The sequence below is a fragment of the Peromyscus californicus genome, unplaced genomic scaffold (assembly GCF_007827085.1).
Source record: "Peromyscus californicus insignis strain IS unplaced genomic scaffold, ASM782708v3 Scaffold_3__1_contigs__length_106647218, whole genome shotgun sequence".
NCBI classification, from domain to species: domain Eukaryota; kingdom Metazoa; phylum Chordata; class Mammalia; order Rodentia; family Cricetidae; genus Peromyscus; species Peromyscus californicus.
This window is the reverse complement of record NW_026294551.1, coordinates 69,442,527-69,460,330: the sequence shown is the minus strand read 5'-3', so window position 1 is coordinate 69,460,330 and position 17,804 is coordinate 69,442,527. Positions and strand designations below refer to the sequence as shown.

Here is a 17,804-nt window from a genome sequence, read left to right as displayed (position 1 = left end):
TTATTCCCAGGTAGAGTCCGGGACTCTACAGAAGTTCCGAGCTCAGGATGTTTTCAGGGAGACCAGGCTAAGTGCACCAGGCTGGTATACTTCATGGTCAATATGGGGTAGATGCCTACTATATAGTACTAGCTAATTCTTAACCCCAAACCACTGCTGCAGTTAGCTACAGAAGAATTGCATGCTGGTGTGGCAAGGATCCATCAAATACTAGGAATAAAGCTTATAGTCAGGATTGGGGATTCAGCTCAGTGGTACAGCACTTGCCTAGCAAGCACAAGGCACTGGGTTCGGTCCTCAGCTCCGGAAAATAAAATAAAATAAAATAAAATAAAAAGATTTTAGTCAGTTGTTATTATTTTAAAAAAAATCATTGTTTATTAAAACCATCTCATTGCCCAAGGCACTTCAGTAGTTTCTACAAAATACATTCTTTTTTAAAGTAGGGGAAGCGTGTGCTTTAGGAGTAGCATGGCAACATAATCAGAAGAGGAGACAATCACACTGAACACAAAACACCTGCTGATGTTACATGACTGTAGCCAGCAACTCTGAGAGACTGTGAACTCAGTTTACGTTTCTTTCTTGTAATTTTCCCCATGATTATACATCGTAAAAGGAACAAGCAGAGTGTTGTTGTTTTGGGCACTCAGAGCAGTGATAGTGGCTAAGGCTGCCATGGTGGCAGCTGAACACCAGCCAGGGTGACTCAGGGCTGAGAAACACTGTTCCCAAGTCTCTGTGAATTACTCGAGATACTACAGCAGATGGTGACAAGCAAAACCACCCCCACGACAGTGCTGAGAGAGGAAGGGCACTCTGTCACCCATACATTCCCTTCAAGACACAGGGAAGTGTCTGGGGTAGCCAGGGATTCTGATTTACACAGCAGAGGAAGACAAGCCTTGGCCTCAACAGTGGATTTCTCACGGCCTGGATAAACCCAGGACTCTGACCAGACACACGCAGTACACCAGGCCATGGGACTGTGCAGTCACATTCCACACACTGCTGACGTTATGTACCTGCTCACACCTTCATTTCCTCTAGGTTCCCCAGGTCTTGTGTTCTTCTGTTGTGAGTTAAACATCCACAGGAAGGACTTTTGTCACTTAGAAAAGGTGAGAAATCAAACTCCCATGGAATCCTTTATTTCCGAAGAAGTTTTGTTTGTTTCCATCTGGTCCTTCCTGTGGAACTCAGGGCCCTGTGCATCCTAGCCAAGAGCACAGCCCCTGAGAGACGTCTATTCCTTTTCCTGTGAGTCTGTCAGTTAGGGAGAGGAGGGGAACAGACCTGCAGTTCTATAAGGGCAGCCTTCTCAGTCTTCTAAGACAGCAGAGCGAGTCCAGCAGGTGTTTCGCACAGTCTTCCAAGTCCCACTGGCTCAAGAGACTCATTAACTTCTTTGGAAGGGCCAAGGCCACCACTGGAATGGGATGTGCAAGCTGTCTGTGGTTGGCTCTCCAGGACAGATTCACCCATCCAGGACAGAGCACATTAGACACAAGGTCAACAGAACAGAAAAGCTCTCGGTCATTGACAGCGTTTCTGACGATATGCAGGTTGTCTGTTTCGTTTTCACCTTCTGGAGGGTGTTATAAGGCTGTGCTTTTTAGGACTGTTGGGCCTTCCTCACCATCTTTTAGCATCCTTGTCTGGTTTTGGGTTTGCCATTGTTTTATTCTATTAAAACAAGCAAAACAAACATTACTTACAAATCTTATAAAGATACCTACCAGTCTCAAAACAAACAAGCCAGGTCTGGAGAAAAAACAAAGTGAAAGAAAAACAAAAAGACATGGCAGATTCTGAAGTTTCCTGTAGTCTTTGCACTAAATAGAGCTGCTGCTTTCATGGGCATGCACATGGACACCTGTTCACACAGGATCAGGCCATTGCCCTTATAGCACCATGGTTAAAGTAGTCCAGTTATTGTGAGACACTGGGCAGGGAGCACTACGTTAAGGAGCAGACCCAATGCATCCATAGTGTTAGAAGGAAGGTCTCTTACCCTTTGATCCTTAGCATCTGGTCGATGGTGTCTGGGAGAGGGACACCAAAGCTCTCTGGGAAGAACAAGGTGAGGATAGCTGTCAGGATAGTCAGACTTCCCATGAGGATGTAAGGTAGGTAGCGGTCATAGGCACCTGTGGTTGAGCAGAGGATCCAGGTTACAGTGAGACTTGGTCTCATTCTGGCCTTATGTTTCCTTAAGACTTTATACAGGACTTGTCTTCCTGTTGGTCTCCGTGCTTCCCAAAGCCTGGGCTGCTAGAGTGAAGTCTGGCATCTAGAGGGTCTCAGAACCCAGACCTGGCACAGATGTGCCCAGAGATCCAGCAGTGTCCACAATGGACAAGGGAGAGGTATAGGGGAGCAGTCACCAAGCCACAGGGTTACCAATGAGCACGAGGTACTTGTCCAGGACAAAGCAACTTTCCACCTCTGCAGAGTGTCACAGTGTGATCTGCATTCAGGTCAGACAAGATGCTGCAGCCCATTAGCCATGTACCAAGCTTTCAGAGTACCTGCTACTCTCAGGACACTGGCAGGTCCTCTCCAGAGCTAGGGACATGCAGAGGAGGAGGAGCTTCCAGGAGGGAGTCCTGCTATATAAAGTGTCAAAAGGCAGCTCTTTACAGGGCATAAACACCCTGTCATGAGTGGCAATGAAGGCCTGTATGCCACCTACTGGGGGCGCTGAGGCAAGAGGAGAAAAGGATCAAGGGCTGCTGGGCTACAGAGCAGGTTCAAGCCCAGCTCATACAACTTACTGAGCCCCTGTCTTGAAAAGTAAAATGGGGGCCAGGGCAATGGCTCAGCTTGTAAAAGTACTTGCTGCTAAGCCTGGTGGCCTGAGTTTGATTCCCAGGATCCACATGTTGCAAAGAAAGAAGTGAGTCCCCTAAATTGCCCTCTGACCTCCACATATACACTGAATAAATGAAGTGTGTGGGAGCCCACAGAGGTTTCCTAGTGAGATCTGAGCTTGCTTTACTCAGCAGGGCTGCAGAGGGGGATGGACTGGCCATGTGTGTGGTTACCAGGTGTTTGGAAGGGTCTGCACTTGGCTGTGCTAGGGGGAGGTCCTTTGCTCCACCCCTTGGCATCTCTTTAAAAAGTCCTTTAGAAGAGACATGAGGGGCCGGTGGATAAAGATCCAGGCCCTCCCGAGGCTATCCTGCATTTCTATCTGTCTCTCTTCCCTCTATATTTCTATCTAAATCTCTTATCCCTCACTCTTCAAGAGTACCCCGGGGAAAAAACATGGGGGTGGGTCCCCCAAAGAAGTGTTCTAAGTTATGACAACTGTCAGTCCCTCAGGTAGACCTCTTGAATGGACAGGCTTCTCTTTATGTTTCTAACTCCAAGAAGAAATTCCTCTAATAAAGTACACTGGCTCCCTAAAGATTTTTTTTTTTTTTTTTTTTGGTTTTTCGAGACAGGGTTTCTCTGTGTAGCTTTGCGCCTTTCCTGGGACTCACTTGGTAGCCCAGGCTGGCCTCGAACTCACAAGAATTTTTTAGGATGAAGAAATCATAGTTTGTGATGGAGGGTCTGGGAGACTGAAATAGAACCCCTCACACTTTCTCATCCCCATCTAGATGGTCTATGAGTTATTTTCCATTGGAATGGGTGCCTTCTCCATATTACACTTAGAAGGAGCTCCTCCAGCCAGGGTCCCAGTAACAGATGCATCCTGCTAACTACAGGCATGCGTGTCCAGCTCACATTAAAGCTACTCAGGGCTTCTGTTCCATCCATCATTGCAGTGCACTATGGTACTTACCAAGGTAGACAAAGTACGGAGACAGAATGCTGCCAAGGCGGGATGCTGTGGAGCTGACCCCCACACCCATGTTTCTGACCACAGTGGGGTACAGCTCAGCTGTGTACACATAGACCATGGAATAGGCTGAGGTGATTCCAAACTTGCCCACCATCACCAGGGCAGTAGACAAATAAAACAATCCTGGAGAGACAAAAGAAAGATAGCAAAGGTAAGAAGCACCAGCGTAAAGGCCGCCCTGGAGGAGTTCTCTTCCCTTTTAGCCTAAAATGAACCCACTTTCTCCCTGATTTGGAGTAGACAGAGTTGGTCAGTTTCTATACTTTTCTATCAGAGGAAAACACCATGGCTTAGATTTCTTTCTAAGGGGATTACTAAAAGGAGACTGAGCACTTCAGCTAGTCTCAGTGAGGGCAAATGTGTTCCTCAACCTAAAAGCCCAGACAATGTGTCCCTCCGCCCAATCTGCCTGCCTTCCAGAAGTGATCCTGTGTTAGGGGTGAGCTGCTTCCCCAGAACCTCACACTGAGGGCACAGTGGAATTAACCAAGGACTTGAACATGAATGCGGAGTTCAGCTCTAGCTCACTTCATGCTTACAGTCTACTCAAGAAGGTCCAGGGCTTTGGAGGTGGCTCAGTGGTAAGGGTCCTTCAGTCAAGCCTGAGAACTTGAGTTTGGTTCCCAGGACCCACAGAGTGGAAGGGGAGAACTGACTCCTCCCACTTCCTGCAAGTTGTCCTCTGACCTCTACATGTGGGAAACATGTCTCCCTGCTCCCAAAAAATAAGAGTAAAAAAGTCACTGAACAAAGTCTCTAAACCATCTGACCTTCGGGATGACCCTCCAATTGACTTCACTGCCTAATGAGAATAATAACTACGACCCACAGGTCGCTCTGAGCTCTGCTGGGAGCCACTAGCCACTCCCAGGTTCCTTCTCTACACAAGGGGCTGCTCCTGTGCAGAGGGTCCAGTACCTCAGGCCTCAAAGTAACCACCAGAGGTTCCAGAAGCCTCAGGGGCATGGAAGAGTCTGGTAAGTAATGGACAATAAGGCTTGCCATGTGTTCCACAGCTTGTCAGAAAGGGTTCACCTGTCTATTAGTGGACACCAAGGCAGTTTTATCAGCACAGTTTATACCAGCACAGCCTCTGAGACTTTTCTTCTCTTTCTTTTTATGAATTACTAGTTCTTTTGCTACCCTGAAGCACACTGGACTCACTACGTGTCATAGCATTGTTTTTATTTATTTATTTTTAAATAGGGTCTCATGTAACCTAGGTTGACCTCAGACTCCCCAGACAGCCAAGGATGAGCTTGAACATCTCATTCTTCTGCATCTACCTCCCAAGTGCTGGGATTACAGGTGTGAGCCACCTCTCCTAGCTTTCCCCCCTCTTTTTTTTTTTGGTCTCATCTTCCTGGAATGTTCTTCCTGACTTTCTTATGGTGTTCTATTACATCATTTAAATTCTGCTGAATATCTCTTGTTTAGGATGCTACCATGCTGCTCTTTAGATGAGCTCCAATTTCCTTTCTTTCTACTCACAGAAGGTAACAACATCTGAACATTAATAAGCATTTATTAACTTGTTTCTGCTCTACTAGAAAGAGACTCCATCAAGACCCACTCCAGGTATTGCTTGAATAAATAAATAGAACAGACCTAGTGTGATGACTCTTCCTCTTAATTTTAGAGAGGAAAACAGGTATGAACATATTAACTTGGCTCTAGGGCTTAATTAACCAGCAGCCCAGTGCTTTCTTCACACTTCGCAAAGTCTAGGTCATGAAGAACACATTGGTTTTTTTGTTTGTTTTGTTTTGTTTTGTTGTGAGATGTCATGTCTTGATTTTTAAGACAGCAGTGCATACATGCAGCCCAGATGTGACGGGCCTGACCATATTCTCTTTGTAACAGCCTGGTTCAGGCAAGTGGCACACAGAAGACCCAGGTCTGCAAATACACAGCGTCCATACCTGAGGGCACCAGCTGCATGAAGAGAAGGACACCGCCGCCCAGGAAGAGGGCACCAGAGATGGAATATCTCCGGGGCAAGTGCTGCAGCAGCAGCCAGGCCAACACATAGGCTGGGACTTCAACCGCCGCCAAGAGGAAGCTGTTCATATAGATGTTCCCATGCAAGTTAGGAGTGTCAAGAGAAAGTCCGAAATAGCCCACTGATATGGTCAGCCTGCAACAGGGTACAGAAGAGAGCTGGAGAAGTGGCACCCATCTCTCCAGACCCACACACCTTGACAAACATTCATCTCCAGAAGTTCTGAACTGCTCTTGATGCAGGAATGGGAGGGCAGTAGTAGATTTCACCTTGTGCCTTACTTCCTAGCTCAAAAGTTAACTTTCCCTAGCCCCAGTTACTAGTGTAAATCTTTTGTAGATACACCTTCAGAACATTCCATAAAAAAAGTGTCTCATCAAAAGAGCTTCATGATTCACAATGACTTCAATAGGGGAAAGTCCCAACCGGTATTTCAACATTAAAATCCTACTCTGAAGCATTTGCAAAAAGTCAATTCCCTGGCCTATGTGCTTCTTCAAATACAGCAAATGTAAGAGGAGCTAGAGAATGAGTAATGGTCTGGTTAAGGTGTGAGCAAAGCGGAGGATTAAAGCAAAATACAGCTCAAACATTTGAAGAAGGACTTTCAGCAGACAACATGGAATCAGGCGGGACAAGGCGGACAACAACCCTCCTGTGTCTGGAACAGGGAGCTCCCAGTGGTGAGGCCTCACTGTCTCTCATCTGCACCATTCTGGGACCTGGCTCTGGTCCTAGGTTTCTCGGTTGATGAGCTGCAGTCTGGCACCTGCCTGTCTCTGACTCACGTACAGGTTGAAAACACAGCTGGCATGGTGAAGGAAGAGACGAGGCTCCCAAGGCCCAGGAAACCCCAGAGCATGATTGGAGTGTGGGTGATTCAGGGTAGGTGATATGTCTCAGGCTGGAAGTCTGAGGTACAGTCTCCATGCTTGAGGTGTCCTGGGCAGATACAGGAGTGTCCCACTGCCTTTGAGGCATCCTGGACAATTCCGTGGAAATGGGTGACTCACAGACAAACCCTACCCCAAACTAGGAAGCAAACTAGCCTACTGCTCCAAAGCTGGCTGAGTCCATTAGTAAGGACTCTGAGGTGAAGTCTACCCTCCTCACCATCCTATCACCACTTATCCAGTAGATTCAAGGACCTCTGATATCCCAAGTGTCTGGCAAAGCTATACAGACACTCAGAGATTCCTTCCAGATAATGGTAATACCCTGTCAGAAGAAACCCGGAGGAGACATCCAGGCCATGGTCTTGACTTTAGGACAGTCTATGAACACCCCAGAAGGGCCATATCCCACTTTCATGTTTCCAGAAAGCTCTTAGCAGCCTCTGGAACCTAAAGGATAATGTGTCTTCACTGAGACCCTTCTTCAAACTCCCAACTGCCCCAGCCAGAGAGTGTGGGTCATCAACAGAGGACACTTTGAAGAGAAACAGCCAGGCATGGGGGAGGGGGTGTACAGGGTGTGTGTGCAAATGATAGACAATGTGGCCCCACTGTAGGGGGGAGCTCCCTCTGTCTCCATGAGCACAGTAGAGGTGCTGTCAGTCTCTTCTTGGCTATTTTCCACAGATAATCTCCTGAGGGAGGGGACAAGGGACAGGACAACTAAGCAAGGACCTGTGGGATTCCCTTGTGGGATCCCTAGATCCTAACAGCCTCCATGACCATTTCTCCTTTTCTGGGTTTCCATGACATAAGAACTGTCATGTCCTTGTGGCTGCCATCCATCACAAGAACAACCCTTGCATCACGTGATGACAGAGGTTTTCAGCTCTGGTCTGAGGCATGTCTATAGCAAAGAATCCCCAGAGTAGGTAAGGCTCAGGCGGGTCTCACTTACGCACCACAGGATTATGGACATGATGGTGAGGATCCTGATATTCCGGGTTCGGATCAGATCATAAATGTGGTGTGACTGAGGTGTCTTGGAATTTAGGTCTTGTAACTGCAGGAAGAATAGAGTTAATGGTATAGGAAGGAGAAAAAGTTGGAGACCTGGAACTCATCATTTTCACTATCTACTTCTCAAGAGTTAGGGAGCATTTTAAGGTTCTCCCTTGAAAAGACAGCAGTACAGTGACTCAAGGGAGCTGTCCGAGGCCCCCGCAGGCTTAGTCAATGACAAAAGGCAATGAAGGACCTTGAGGGATAGAGAGAGGAATCCAGCAATTGTAGAGGCCCAAGGTGACAGCCACCTCATTGCATTACCCTGCCCATCCCCACTGCCACCTCTCAGGGAGGCCTTTGAGGTTTCCTATGTAAGGCTGACTCCCTGCCCTCTTGGCCAGAAAAAAAAAAAAAAAAGATTGTGAAATTTTGTTAAACTGATATTTAAGTGGAATGAATGTTTTGAGTCCTCATACTGTGTTGTTATTGGTCTACTTCCAGGAGAAAAATATTCAAATTGAAAACAGGAAAAGTGACCTGCCCTTCACCCAGAGTAACTTCCTATGAGATTCCACAGAGCCCAAGCCATCACTAAACCACATGTCTAAACTCACCAATGTTGCTTTCTTAGTTAACCCAGCTTGCAAGCTTGTTTTTACCCACTCAGTAGTTCAGCAAAAGGTCAACGTGGGACTCAGAGAAATCCCCAAACAGCCTGATTTCCTCAGAGATGCCAATGAGGCTTAAGGGTTCACCCTTACTTAAATGCCACCAAAGCCACCTCACTTCAAATGCCCTCAGTCATATTCCAGCCCTGACTTCTGTGCTTCAGAGACCTTCTAGAGCATGCTGAGTGACTGCTGCTGCCAGGCCACCACTTAGGGAGACGCCAGCAGGGCTGTTGGTGGCCAAGAGCTTCTCAGCTGCTTATAACAATTGCTTCCTCTCTCACAAGCCCCAAGTCCTCCTGGTGAGCACGGAGCATCTCAAACATGCCTGCTGCTCATACTTCAGCATGGCTGCAGTGGCTGTCCTTCAGCTAATTCCTTGTCTTTTCAAACCAGAGACAAACCCAAGATCCATGTCTGCCAACATCTGTAGTGTCTAACTTCATGAATCTGAGAAGAACTGCCTGCTACTGCAGAAGGCAGGAAAGGAACAGGAAGCAAGAACAAGGAACCACGCAAAACCAAGAAATTACTCAGAGTACCTAAGGACAGGGAAGAGGTGGCCATCAGAAGGAACCTGGCTCTGGGATGATGGGAACAACTGAGTGAAAAGAGAGGACGGGGAAGTGCAAATCTACCAGTGCTTCAGGGATCTTCAGGTGACAGTCCCTGGTGCCTAAGAAACAGTGACTGCCAAAGATGCTCAAGCTGATAAAAGCCTATTCCCATGAAGGGTCTCTACCGTTACAAGTAAGAACTAAGCCAGGCATGGTTTTAATTGCAAAACTTGGGAGGCAGAGACAGATCTTTGTGAGTTTGAGGCCATCCTGGTCTATACAGACATTTCTAAACCATCTAGGGTTACATAGTGTGACTCGGTTAAAAACAACAAAAAAAGGAAGAAAAAGAAATGGCTAAAATCATACTTGGAAAGAAGTAAAGGAAGCATGGGGAGAAAAATCCATGGGAGAGAATTAGGTAGTTGGACCCCATTCCTCATCCTCTGAGGTTTGTGTGTATACATGTGCATGGGTGTGTATGTGTACGCACCACAGGAATGTGAGTGCGTGTGTATGTAGGCTAGAGGTTGACCTAGTGTCATCTTTAATCACTTTCCTACCTTCTACTTGAGACAGGATCTCTCACTGACTGGTTAGCTGGCTGGACCGGCTAACCCTGCTAAGCCCCCGGGATCCTTCTGTCCCTGCTTCCCCAGTGCTGGGATTACAGGCACACTGCCATGCCTGGCCTTTTGGTCGTTGTCGGGATCTGAACTGAGGTCCTCATGCTTGTATGGCAAACACTTTACAGACTGAATCATCTCTCCATTCCTGTAACTTCTGCATTTTAACAGACCTTGCCTTAGGGATGGCTGGGTAGAGTAAGGGCTGAGTTCCTGTGAGCTGTGCTGTATTCTGCTGACCTAAAATGACCAGTGTGAGCCTCCCCACCAGCTTCCACAAGGTATTTACCTCATCTGGATCAAAGATTGTGGAAGGTGCAACAATCCCATTGATTTTGGCCGCTCTGCGGATGATCACCTCTGCCTCTTTAATTCGGCCTTGAGAGACGAGCCATCGGGGAGACTCAGGAATAAACCTGGAAGTACAAGTGTAATCTAGTGAGGCCTCCTGTTCACTTGCTCTCCCAGGGGCTGGCCATGCTTAACTACAGAAGGGAAATGAGGTTTCAGATGCAGAGAGAGCTAGGTGTGTGGAGTGTCAGGTGTTCATAAGCCAGAAACAGATGGCCCAGAAGCTACCTGAGGTATGAGTTCTGCCGAGCAAAACCTGAAGCATCCTGTACATCCCAAGGGGATCCCTACTCTGGCTGGTACCTGCCTGTCTGCAGTAGTGGTGCCCTTCTGGGCTTTAAGGAGACAAGCACAAGATGGGCAGCTGATGCCCGGCTTCTGCTGAGCGTTAGGCACACCCAGACCCTGCTATTTTCTACTCTGTCCCTGAGATCCACAGGAACTTCTGCAGCGATCACTTAACGTCATTTCTTCCTCTTTCCACCTCTGATTGAGTCAACAGACCCGTCAGTCTCTTTACACAAACCAGCATGGTTATCAAGGCTGGAGACTTGGTTTGTGGAGTCTTAGAGGATCTGTTCCTTACCCCTGTGACCTGGCAGCCCTCTCTCCTCTGTGATAATCAGGAGCCATGATGCATTATTTCTTCCTCTCCCACTACTTTCCAGGGTGCTTGCCAATGTCCATGGATGAGGATCTCACTTTAGTCTAGTCTATTGTAAGGGGTGATTCTTGCCGGTTCCTCTGTCAAGTTCCATGCCTTAGAACGGCCTATGTTCTGCCTGCCTAACGCCCCTCTGTTGGAGGTGAGGCTGGAGCCTGCATCCCTCTGCAAAGCCACTCAGGAAAGCTCACTTTTGGAGCTCTCCCTCTCTCTACCTCCCCAAACCCATGGCCTGGGGCCTCAGCATCAAGCAGCTACAGCCCAGCCTGGGATCTGAGAATTTCCCAAAGGTTAGATTGGCCCCTATCTGCCTGCAGTAAATTGTTAGTTCAACTTAGAACAGGGCAGAGGACAAGCAGGCTTTTCTGAGTATGGAGAGACTTTGTGACATGATTTATAAATAAATTTCACCATCCTTTTCTGGGACCTAGAATTGGGGTTTGGGGGCTATTGCTGCCCTCTACTGGACATGAGATAGAAGCCACCCCACAGGCAGGCAGTCCAAAGGGCAGGCAGGGCCACACTCACCACCAGAGAGCCCCACAAAGCACCCCTGGCACAGTGAGTGCCAGTAGCAGCATCCGCCAGTCTCTGATGAAGTATGCAAACAGAGGCAGAACCATGAAGCCAAATGCATAAAATATGCATACTCCTAAGGTGGCGAATATAATTCGAATTGACTTGGAAAGGATTTCTGTTCCTGTTCAAAACAAGGGAGGAGGCAAGTTAATCATTAATTAGGGCTATTTCCTTAGGAATCTTCTGTGGTATCATTTTCAACATAGAGACAAGGAGGGAGCCAGAATTAGCTGTGTTCTGAGGTCCTGGGAGGGGTTGCATCTGAACTAAGTCTGCTTTGATTTGCTCCTGGGGTGTTCCTCTGAGGTCCCTAGGCAACAGTGCTCTCATGAAAACATCATCATCATATCATCCCCAGTCACATGCTAAACAGTGTTAGGCCCCTGTAAGTCCTTACATGAGGAAGAATTCACCAAAGAAAAGTCATTACTAAGGTCACACATGCTAACTATTATCCTTCGAGGAAAAAATGTTCTAGTAAATGTGAAAAGAGAATAATAATCCTTTCCACAATGCAACCCAAAGGAACCCAGTGATCTGATTAGTTAAGCAAGGCTCTTCCAAACAGGGAGACTGGAAGCTTTCCAGTGGGAACAAGGTGGCTTGTTTGAGTCAGAGCCTCAAAGGATGAATGAACTCTGACCAGAACCTGAACTGGGCCATTCACTCTCCTTGGCAGACACTGATAGCCACCAATGCTCTGTAGCAGCTCCCTTTCCAGGGGAGCCTGCCCTCCACAGCCCATCCACCCTTGGTGTGCTTCCTTCGTTCCTCAGCTACCTAAGCCCTTGCTTAGTTAATGGTGTAAGTACTAATAAGGTCAAAGGGTCACAAGTCAGAGGCCAGAAGAGAGCTGGACATCAGAACCATTGTCCAGCTCAATCTCCCAGCTGGTAGACTCAGGTTATTTACTAGGGAATTCTAGCCAGTTTTCCCTGAGGGACATCACAACTTGTCTCCAGTAAAGTGAAACACAGGATCAGGTACTCAACTCCAACCTGATGTCCATACCCAGGACAAATGCTGCCACGTAGTTGGAGATCTGACCCATGCCAACAAGGATAAAGAGCACAGTAAACATCTCGTAGTTCACAGAGAAGACCTGCAGGAAGCTGAAGCCAGTCTGCATGGCCATGGTCAAAAACAACACATTCTTCCGTCCAAACCTGGGGAGGAAAGAGGATCACAGAGAAGCAGCTGGGAGAGGCAGCAGCAGCTGGCTCCACTGAGAGGTGCTTTCTCCTGTCACAAGGACTGGCACCAGGGTAGTCCCACTCTCCCAGTCTCCACGCTGTCATTGAATTCCACACTTTCTAGGAAGTGTAGCCTGGACACTCAGGCTGCTCCAAAGGCAGTGCCACAGTGATGCTAATGACTGCAGGGGATGAAAAGGCATTTGTTTTGTTTAAATCCACATACTTATAATAATAATGTTTAAAGACAGAAAAGACATAATCCATGGCAAATGAAGACTGGTCATTTATTCTGACATCCCTTTGTCAGTGACATGAATAACCAGAAATAGGTGTGGGTGGGTAGAGAATTGTTTATAAAAATGCTGCAAGTACGGAGAAAAAAAGTTTAGAAAATATTCCATATCACCATTTAGCAGCACCCCATATACTGACATGGGCACCATGTGTGAGTGACTGCCAACCTCATGATGCTGTCCTATAACCCTGCCAGAGGGACTGATCCTGACCTGAGTTTCTCATTGCATCTGCCTGTCTGCAAAAAATGCAGAGGATAAAGGAAGAGGCTTAGGGGATATAAGATCATCCAGAACTAGACATGGAAATTCTACAATGGAACTGCTCATGGTTCTTCAACAGATAAACCTCAGGGCAAATAAAAGCACAAAGAGAAAAAACACAATAAAGTAGACTAAAAGAAAAAACTCAATTAAACAAATCATTTTATTATTTTATGTGCATGTGTATGTGCCCGGTGCCTGGTGTACATGCACGCCTAGTGCAGGTAGAGGTCAGAAGAGGGTATCAGATCTCCTGGGGCTAGAGTTACAGATGACTATAAGCTGCAATGTGTGTGCTGGGACTTGGATCCATGTCCTTTGGAAAAGCAGTCAGTGCTCTTAACTGCTTGTTCATCTCTACAGCCCTAAGACATACTCAATTTTGCAAATGGACAAGGTGAAACTTGTATTTAAGGGTGTACATTAGGGGCCTGGTGTGATGGCAGACGCCTTCAATCATAGCACTTGAGAGACAAAGGCAAGTGGGTCTCTATGGTTCTAAGACAGCCCGGGCTACAGAGTAAGAACACATTTAAAGAAAATTATATTTGATGAAAAAACTACCCATGGCCAAAGAAATGACACAAAAAAAGGAGTTTGGGCAATAAAATTGAAAGATAAAATCCTGAACTTCATAATCTTGAATGCTGAAACTCTGAAAGATCTAGAATTTAAAAACTCTAAAAACATAATTTAGGAAAAACTGATTTATTTTATATGTATATGTATTTTTGCTTGCATGTAAGTCTGTGCACCATGTGCATGCCTGGTACCAGAGGCTAGAAGAGGGTGTCACGTATCCTGGAACTGAGTTACAGATGGTTGTGAGCTCTATGTAGGTGCTGGAAATCAAAACCATGTCCTCTAAAAGAGCAGTCAGTGCTCTCAATGTCTGAACTGTCTCTCCAGTCCCCAATCTAACTCTTGGTGAGATAACAAAGCAAAACAAAATAAAAACACCCAAACAAAAACCCTCCATAGGTCACCCAAGGAGCTGAGATCTGACGAAATTTTTTTCTTTCGCAAATGCAGATGCACAAAAAGTCCATCTCTTCATTTGTTGAGGAAGTTTCAACATATCAGCACAATAGTTACACACAAAATCAATGTTGGAGCTCCGGGCGGTGGTGGCGAACGCCTTTAATCCCAGCACTCGGGAGGGAGAGGCAGGTGGATCTCTATGAGTTCGAGACCAGCCTGGTCTAAGAGCGAGTTCCAGGACAGGCTCCAAAGCTACACAGAGAAACCCTGTCTCAAAAAACAAAATACAAAAAACAAACAAACAAACAAAAAAACCAGTGTTGGGATAAAGTACCTTCATGGAACCAGATTTTCATGGAACGCACAAAGTGAAAATGACTGTATATCATCTATATCCCTAGAATTGGAGATGATGCAAATATGAAATATATAGCATAATGAATTACAGAAAACAATACTGACAATTTAAAATAGCTGGAGGAGATGGGCAGAGCTCAGTGGCAGAGCGCATGCTTAGCACCCATAAGGACCTGGGTTCAATTTCCAGCACAAACGAAATGAAAACAAAACAACTACAAAAAAAATCCAACATACAAATTACAGGGATGGATTATGGCAACTGCATGAAGGCAGCCAGAGGAGCAGGGGATGTGCATCATTACCTATAGTGCAGACTGTTGTCTTTGCTTAGATTAGCGCTTCTTTCTGTTTTCTTCTGGTCAGGGTTCTTCCTGGAGAATGCATTCATCTGCACTGTCTACATGGAGGAGCTTCTCCTCAGACCATGCAGACTCACACACTAGTTTCTTTGGGAAGCACCCTCTGATACACCTGAAATAATGCTTTCTCAGGGTTCTAGGTGTCCATCTGCCTACTGTGTTGGAGTTTTCCTGAGTACCATCAAAAACTGCATCAATCCCTTCCCTGGATGTAAGCTTTCTACTCTCTTTACATATCCTTCTTTACAACAAGAAGCTCAGTTTGGAGGTTTTCTTTGTTTTGTGTGTGTGTGTGTGTGTGTGTGTGTGTGTGTGTGTGTGTGTGTGTGTTCTCATGTGCACATGTGTGTATATGCATGTGGAGACCAGAGGTCAATCTCAGTGTCATTAATCAGAAGCTGTCCATCTCTTTTTAAGACAGGGTTTCTCACTGACAACTAGAACTCACCTATTGGGTTAGGGTGGCTGGTCAATAAGCTCCAGGGAGCCTTCTGCCCCTGGCCTTCCATCCCTAGGATTACAAAGCCAAGCCACCCAACTGTTCACAAGGCTGTGGGGCCTGAACTCGGAACTTCATGGTTGTGGGGCAGGCCCTTTACTGACTGTGCTATCTCCCCAGCTCAGAATTCAGAATTTTAAATTTTTGTTGATTTGGGGCAGTTTTGGGGTTTAGGGTCTGTTGCTCTGGGATTGCCCCTCTAGTGATTATGATCACACTGACATGGAAGTGGTTCATTTATTACCTTAGTCAATGAACTTTTTTTTTTTTTGTAAAGACTTTTGTTTTGAAAATATGCATGCATATGTTTGTGGGGTAGGGAACATGTACATGTGTGAGTACAGGTGCTCCCAGAAACCAGAAAATGGCATGAGATCCCCTGCAGCTGCAGCTGGAGCTAGAGATAGTTGGGAGCCGCCTAATGTGGGAACTGGGAATAGAACTCAGGGCCTCTGCAAGAGCAGTGAGCGCTCACTGCTGAGTGTCTCTCCAGACCTGGAAGTGGTTACTCACGGGTGCTAACTTGGGTGGGGCAGACACTGGATGTGCTTCTGAGGGAACAAAGTTCTACTGCCTGCTGTGCTGGCTGTGGTCAGGCACTTCCAGTTTGGTCGAACTGTGACAGTGACAGAATCTAAAGTAATTGGGTTTCCAGAACCTAAGTAAACTTGTTTCTCTAGATTCTTACCCTCCCCACCCTAAAGAATCCCCCAGTCATGACCCATCAAGGGAGACATTTAGCCATCACCTGCATTCTTGACCTTCTCGCTCCCTGATCACTCCCAGCAACAGCCAACCTGGGCTAAAAAGGAAACTTCAATCTCCTTCCGGAGCCCTTGCTATGAAAAGTGGAGAAGGGAGAGCCACCGTGCATGTGGGCCTGAAATCTTCTCCAAACTCCTGCCATGCTGCTGTCTGTCTGTCTGTGATGTCAGTAGCTTCGTTAATAAACCTCCTACTTCAAAAGAACCACCCACCGCAATCCCTCTCCCACCTTTGAACTCCAAGTCCCAAACCTTTCAGCTTCTTTCCTGGAATAACTCATTAAACTGCACATTCATTCTATGACATCTTCTGTATCTTTACTCACTTTAAAAAACAAATTTGAGCCGGGCGGTGGTGGCGCACGCCTTTAATCCCAGCACTCGGGAGGCAGAGCCAGGTGGATCTCTGTGAGTTCGAGGCCAGCCTGGACTACCAAGTGAGTCCCAGGAAAGGCGCAAAGCTACACAGAGAAACCCTGTCTCGAAAAACAAAAACAAAAACAAAAAAACAAAACAACAACAACAAAAAAAATAAATTTGTAGCCGAGCGGTGGTGGCACACATCTTCAATCCTGGCAATTGGGAGGCAGAGGCAGGCAAATCTCTTTGAGTTGAGGCCAGCCTGGTCTACAAAATCGAGTTCCAGGACAGCTAGGGATACACAGAGAAACCCTCTTTTGAAAACCCAAAAAAATCAAACCAAAACAAAATAAAACAAAAACCTGAAACCAACCAACCAGCCAAACAAAGTGTTTGTTGGCTTGTTGTTGTTAAAGTGGGTGCCACAAAAGGAAGTAACAAGTCCGTCTGGGGGAAAGTGGCGGATTCTGCTTGAGACTGGTCTGAGCTGGCTCATGCCATGTGCATTCAATGAATGCTTACTCTCTTATATAAGACACCAAGAATATTTCTGCTTTCAAAGAGTGTCACCTCTGCCCTCCAGAAGCTACTTTCTGGTGAAACATTACCAATCACACTTTAATTAACATGCTACCAGACACACCAATACACACTGAGACAAGTGCATAAAAGAAATGGTCCCCAGGTGCTCAGAGACACAGAAAGGGACTCAGACTCTAAGGGTGGGGATTGGGTATCCTGGGAAGATCTCCCTGACAGTGGGGCACTACTGGCAGTGGGGAAGCATTTATTCTAGAGCAGTGGTTCACAACCTTCCCAATGCTGCAACCTTTTAACACAGTTCCTCATGTTGTGGTGACCCCCAACCATAACATTATTTTCATTGCTACTTCATGATGGTAATTTTGTTACTGTTATGAATCATAATGTACATATCTGATATGCAGGATATCTGATATGCGACACCTGTGAAATGGTAGTTTGATCCCCAAAGAGGTCACAATCCACATGTTGAGAACTACTGGTCTAGAGGGAGAGATCATTAATCCTATGACACATTTTCCATTCACTAACTTCTCATTGGATCTATGAAGGAAGTTCAGGAATTGAGGTAATGGAAATTGCCACCTTGAGCCTCCTGCTTAGTGAAGAAAAAGCATTAGGTGGGGAGTAGAGTTAGATTCTGAGTATACCCATGGCTAGGATTAGGTGTGCTTTGCTGAACACAGGGCTTGAGTGGCAGGAATTAGCTGCCCAGAAGAAGCTTTTGGAGGAAGGACTGAACCAAAACTGCACAGGCTTTGTGGCTATGAAAGAGGGTTTGCTGCTTTTCCTCAGTAGAACAGTTTTTGTTGTTAGTTTATCTCTGGGTTATCATAATCCAGGGAGGGGTGTAATTGGTATCTATTGGATGAGGCCAGAGATATTGCTAAATACTCTAAAATGCCCCAGAGCAATACAATTATATTGCCCAAAATGTCATCAAGGAAGAAATTGAGAAACTCTGGCCAAGGACACTCCCGTCTGGCT

At 46.4% G+C, this 17,804-nt stretch overlaps 1 protein-coding gene across 4 annotated transcripts in view; it reads right to left on the bottom strand.

The window, feature by feature from the left end:
* Positions 1–359: 359 nt before the first annotated feature.
* LOC128122325 (solute carrier family 22 member 5) overlaps positions 360–17,804 on the bottom strand; it is a 32,901-nt gene continuing 15,456 nt past the window's right edge. The window contains exons 3-10 of one of the 4 annotated variants that reach the window (XM_052757796.1): positions 12,210–12,364; positions 11,148–11,319; positions 9,894–10,020; positions 7,711–7,811; positions 5,776–5,990; positions 3,794–3,976; positions 2,015–2,150; positions 360–1,686 (exon numbers count right to left, since the gene is read on the bottom strand). In XM_052757796.1, the coding sequence (XP_052613756.1) occupies positions 1,599–1,686; positions 2,015–2,150; positions 3,794–3,976; positions 5,776–5,990; positions 7,711–7,811; positions 9,894–10,020; positions 11,148–11,319; positions 12,210–12,364 (1,177 nt within the window). In that variant the 3' untranslated portion in view covers positions 360–1,598. Of the gene's footprint in view, positions 1,687–2,014; positions 2,151–3,793; positions 3,977–5,775; positions 5,991–7,710; positions 7,812–9,893; positions 10,021–11,147; positions 11,320–12,190; positions 12,365–17,804 lie in introns of those variants that run through there. The other 3 variants (XM_052757798.1, XM_052757799.1, XM_052757797.1) reach the window with 3 other exon arrangements.